The sequence below is a fragment of the Mobula hypostoma genome, chromosome 9 (genome assembly GCF_963921235.1).
Source record: "Mobula hypostoma chromosome 9, sMobHyp1.1, whole genome shotgun sequence".
Classification (NCBI taxonomy): Eukaryota; Metazoa; Chordata; class Chondrichthyes; order Myliobatiformes; family Myliobatidae; genus Mobula; species Mobula hypostoma.
This window is the reverse complement of record NC_086105.1, coordinates 44,911,025-44,917,024: the sequence shown is the minus strand read 5'-3', so window position 1 is coordinate 44,917,024 and position 6,000 is coordinate 44,911,025. Positions and strand designations below refer to the sequence as shown.

Below are 6,000 nucleotides of genomic sequence, written 5' to 3'. Positions count from 1 at the left end.
TCTTTCTGAGGGAGAATAATAATTTCCATAATAATTTCCTTAATTATCTTAAATTACCCATCAACTGGATTCCCTCCCTAAACAAATTGCCAAGAAATTCAAATCTCAATTTATCCAAGCTATTATCCTGACCAAGTAAAGTTTTTTAAGATATTATTTGGATGATGTGTTGAACTTTTTCAAATGTGACTTTCCCCAAGGGTCACAAAATACTCCAAATGAGTTTTTGTTCAGTTTTCCAAAATAAAAAGCAAGTTTTACAATGCAAGTTTATGGCTTTCCATGGGTTCAACAAGTTCATCCAATGAGAAATTGGGCAAACCTGATGAGGGGGAGCACAGGTTCAGAGACCCAGACACAACAGGTGGACATCACAATGTTTCAGCAGTACGTTTTCATTTAATAATAATGTTAACTGTACTACAGATTATAACTTGCAGTCTAAGCATCACTATTCCAGTATTCAAAACTATGGACATTAAACATAGAAACTCTTCTTTATTCCAGGTTAACTGCTGTAACATTGTCTTGTTCTGTCTATAATGCATTAGACTCCTCTGCAGCATTATCTTGTACTATCTCCTTTGATGGGATTCCATACATCGGAGCTTGACTAACTTTCAGATTCAGATTAATTTATCACATGTACATCAAAACATACAGTGAAGTACTTTGTTTGCGTTAGCAACCAACACACCCCGGGATATGCTGGGGACAGCCAGCAAGGTTCACCTCTGGGCTTCCAGTCCTTGGCCCTGGATTCTTAAAGACACAGAAATCAGGCTTCCAATCCCTCTGCCTCTGAAGTTGCTGACTTTGATCTGTGACCATTTTGGCTTTCTACCTCCACATTCACCAAGCTCTGGCTATCAACCGCAGGACTCAACAATCATAGGTTTAACCTTCGGGCCTCAGCCAGACCAACCTCTAGGATCATTCACCTTCTGCTGTGAGGTGACTTGGGCCTGGACTTCCAGATTGCACGGACATCCGATCCCAGTAGTTGGAGTTGGGTTGGGGGGGAGGGGGGTGTCCACCTGCCCTCATGGTCCTCCAGTTTAGGATTTAGCAACCAGGGGTTCAATGGTCTCTACAGTGATGTTGACCCAATCCAATCTCCAAATCGTTGACCTTCGAACAAAGAACATTCCAACCTGGAATATGAACAAAGGCTCCTGCCCCTAAATCTTCATTCTCCCCTATCCCTATGTGTAAACCCTAATCTGATCCTTAACACCCTGCATTGTCCCACAGCTATGGCTTGTGGGACAGTCACAGTTTTGAACTAATAATCAATCAAGTCTGAGCCATGACATCAATGGACACCACAGCTCGGCACCATCCTGACCGGAAGATATGTAATCAATTACCGTTACTTTGGGGCAGGTTGGAACTGGTATATTTTGGCCCAATTAAGCAGATACCCCAATTAGCTTAAGTTCAGGAAAATACTTATAAAGGTATTAAAAAGAAACTGTTTAACTGAATAACAAAGTGTGTGTTTAAATGAAATGCAAAACAAATTAAAACACTAGAAATACTACTACGGTACTATAAAACTCTGTATTAGTTTCTAATAGTTATCAATGGAGGAATTAATTCAGTGCACGCAGTTGCATTCTTTTGACTGACTAAATGAACAAAATCAGTGCAGACACTTAGTATAGGTTATGGACTGCCACCATACAATGCCTTTGGCAATTACATCCTCCAAATCTTCATTTTCATTGTAACATTCCAGATGACTGTTGAAACCTTCATTCTTTGCAGTTCCTAACTTGCTGAAGTACTGAAATAGTCTCATTGTCACTGCTGGCCATTTCTGGCATCTCCAAGCCTGCCTGAATGCTTGAAACCGCAGGAACAAAACAGTCTACAGTTCTAAATTGTCTTTCTGCTTATTTCTCGTCAACTATCAGTGACAAAAAAAAAACAATGCTTTTTGAACACAAGTGTACACAACTGATGCTATTTAAAAACTGTTCAATCTAAGCATGGTGTAGTGTCCAACGGCCACATAAGTGCAGGCGTCTGATGCTAGTTAGGAACTTTTCAATAACAGTCTACTGCCCCAATTAAGTGGTATAACATCCCTAATAAATGAAGGGAACCCCAACTATTTTCTCAATTAGTAGTTTGTTCTTTGAGTTGTCCCAAATAAGCAGCAGCTCAATTAACTGATGGCCCATTTCACTGGAATCCACTGTAATATTACTGAATTGCATGCTATTACACCTGGAACTCCTGGGTTCAAAAAATTAACTACAATGCTTAAAAAATAGAAATCATAACCAGGATAATACTATACATGTTCTGTTAGAAACTACTACTACTGATAATATAACTTGCCACGATCAAAAAATACAATCCTCTGTCCAAATTTCTTCCAGGAATCATTACTTCCAGTAATTAAAGCGACATTTATAAGCATGGTAAAGTTCTATGACAGCAGCACTCAAAATGAACCTGTCAACCTCAGTGTAGTATTCTTATTTGCTGCGATTAAACTGTTGAGGATCAGGAGGAAGTTGCACTTTGCATCTCTGATCTATCAGTATTAGATAAACCGTAGCTCTCAGCGTTAGATATTCCCATTCCTTTTGCCGGTGATGTAGTAAGCATAATGCTGAATCACCACTGATGTACAAACACAATATAAACAACCAACATTCAAAAAGTTACATTTTTTCTTATCCGTGACCTGCTTTTATCCATTGCTCTAACATTTAAGACCGAGATGTCCTACCAGAGCTTGGATGAGCTGACTATAAACTGAACACCCAACTTGCATGTGGTCATTTATGATCATTTTCTCCAGGATTAATCTCAAATCGTCAAACCAATTTCTTATATTCTAGCTCTGGTGCTTACAACTTAATTGGATGATCACAGAGCACTATGGTTCATGGTACAGTACATTGTTTCATGAACAGAACATGAACATGTTTTATTTCATTAAAAATACATTGCATTTTCACAATTACTGTAACAATATTTCAAGTCTGTCATTTAAAAAAAATCTATAGATGTAGATAATTCCAAACTTATATAAAATGTTTTATACTTGCTTGTAATTACTATATTCCACCAGGGATTCCAAACTGAAAGTACTAAAATAATGAACAATTAGCAAGCAAAAACTCATGAAATAATGGCACTCAGTTCTCATTAATTTATCTCTAAATTACAACTATGTCAATTTCATACAGTGGTCTGGTATGTTTACATAGTATTCCATTTCTCAGAAGTTGCAAAATAAACCACTCTGGCAGGCAGTAAATATTTTACTCTGCTCAACATAATTTGACTGCCAAGTGATGAGCAAAAAGATTTCGGTCCAGACTAGCTAATATTTGTTATCTTTAATTACAGGAGTTATATGAGTTTTCCTGCAATATCAGCAATAGAAAAATTTCCAATAACATGTTGAAATGATTAAATAAAAGTACTGGGCATCGCATCTACATATTTTAGGGTGCAAATTTAAATTTGCCGCATTAACATTCTGCATTTAAACTCAAAGAAACTAGAGTGCACAAAGCAAAATCATTCATTTTCTAAAATGATTGGAAAAGCTGTTCATTAAAGGTACCAATTTGGTATCTTTTCTGGCATGAATGTCTTTATTGATGGAAACTTTGTAAATGGCTCAAGTAAACTACTTTTAGTTGCTTGTTTTATTCATCAATAATTGAAAAAAAATAATTTGCTAACATGTCCTCACACTATTACAAGAGGCAAAGATTCCAACAGATTCTAGAGACTTGATTGTCATGAACATACAATACTCCTGGTTAATGTTGCACCACACAACTTCAGCTTAATTACCATAATGTCATAAGAAACACATTAAACAGATTGTCAGTCTTAACATACCTTCATATGACAGAATAACACTTTTCTCTGTAAACATTGTCTTCAACTTTTTTTTAAAAGAAACGGTAAAATCAGTGCTTCATTGGAGATAATAGCTGCATTTACAAAAATTATCTTCCAGGTTTCAATGAAAATACCTATGCTGATAGAGTGATTGGTGTCAGTTATATCATTTCAATTTGCCTCCTCATGTTTAAAAACATCTTATTTAGACCACGAGAAAAAGTCAAGCTCCTGATGTTCAAGGCAAAAATTAGTTCAAAATAGTGATTTTACAAAATCACCTCCCTCTAGAAATTTTTCCCTGTAAAGTTCTTATGCTCTTCTGCAGTCTTTGTGTGAAGACATGATTAATTTTTCCACAATACGTATTCATAGTTTTCTGCAGTTCTTTTTCAAGTGGATTTAACAGTGAATGGATGGGATCTTCGCCAAAAGGGTACTGTAGAGATTGCAAGAAAGAAAACAATTAATGTGTTACATTAAAGTAGCAAATGAATTTTAAGTCAAAGGAAGGCAATTAAGTATCAAATGATGAATGCATGCAAATTTTCTCAGGTTTTCAGGAATTCAAAATATGACTGTTATAGATACCAGTGAAAGGACAATACTAAAACAGTTTATAAATTTATTACCCAACTTGGGTATTGTGGAATAATCGAGTCCAACAGTATTTTTGCTTATCATTTCATTAAGAGTTGAATGATTTGCTCAGGCCCTTCCTACCACATTGTACAATCCCAACTGTAGGAACGAGTTAAGAAAATACATGCAAACTTATAATTCAGCTGAACCATTGAGCTATGAAAAACAGGGAAGGACACAAATGAGACAAAGAAGATTCTGTTGAAGGAATGTGCAGCCAGAGTCCAATTTTAAAAAAGGCAGATGCACAAAATGTGACCTTCTTTTAGTGCACAGCACCAGTTTGAGTGGAGCTAAGAAACAATGGGCAGATCCAATGGTGAGAGTTGTATGTAGGCCTCCAACCAGAAAAGCATAATATAAATATCAGAAAATTAGTAAAGCATACAACGAAGTTAATACAGAGTCATTGGGGGACTTTAATCTGCATAAATTGGTCAAATCTAATTAGCAGTAATATTGTGGAGAATGAATGTATAACATGTGCAAAAGCATACATTAAAAGTATGTGAGAAATCAAACAGGGAACAGACTATTTTAGATCCAGTGTTGTGTAATGAAAGGATTAATTGATCTGGTAATTAAAGTGGCCTTCAGGGAGTAACAGGGTAGAATGGGGATCCACATTTTAAAAAAGGTATGACAGTATACCAATTTTCAATACATTTGCTAACAAATAATATATAACCCATTTAGCCAAATATAGGAAGAGATCTAGCTATGGCCATCAAGTAATACTAGATCAAAGAAAAAGGTTTGCAATGTTGTCAATAAAAACAGTAAACCTGACAGCTGTAAAAGTCTCAGAATTCAGAGGGCCAAGAAATGGCTAAAGAATGAAAATGTAGAATACAAAACAGAATGTAAAGCTTCTGCAGGTATCAAAATGTAAATAATTAGCTGCAGTTAAGGTTCCTTATGGATTGTGACAAGGATAATTATATTGGAGAACAAAAGGAAAATGAGTCAGAAAAATAAAACAAATATTTTGTATCAATCTTCACCAAAGACTCAGAGACATTTTAAAAAGTAATAGGAAATACAGGAGAATGGGTAAATGAGATCAAAGAAATTAGCATTAGGGAATAAAAGACTTACCAGGTACAGGAGCCGATAAAACCCCTAGACCTGATGATCCCCATCCTAAACTGTGAAGGAAGTGGTTATGAAGATACACATTTTAAATAATTCTCTAGCATCTGGAAAGGTGGCAGAGGAAATAGAGAACTATTGACCAGCTTCTCTAACATTGTATGTATCCAGGTTGAGAAACTACTTGTGGACAGTTTCTCCCCCAACTTTAAAGCCTCCAGTATGTACGTCACCAAGGCCAGAAACTTTGGTGGCCTTTAGTCTTCGTTATCTGCTAAACCTGAAGGGTTGGTTTACTGACAAGAGCATTCCTGACAAATCTGACTACTGCTTTGCAGAACACCCACAAATATGACCTTGAATTTCCAGTTGTATGTCACTGTTCTC

General features: G+C 36.2%; 1 protein-coding gene across 2 annotated transcripts in view; it reads right to left on the bottom strand.

Moving 5' to 3' along the window:
- Window positions 1-501: 501 nt before the first annotated feature.
- The window catches only part of LOC134351695 (glucoside xylosyltransferase 1-like), a 63,671-nt gene continuing 58,172 nt past the window's right edge, over window positions 502-6,000 (bottom strand). The window contains exon 8 of one of the 2 annotated variants that reach the window (XM_063058209.1): window positions 502-4,318. In XM_063058209.1, the coding sequence (XP_062914279.1) occupies window positions 4,157-4,318 (162 nt within the window). In that variant the 3' untranslated portion in view covers window positions 502-4,156. The remainder of the gene's footprint in view (window positions 4,319-6,000) is intronic. The other variant, XM_063058210.1, reaches the window with a different exon arrangement.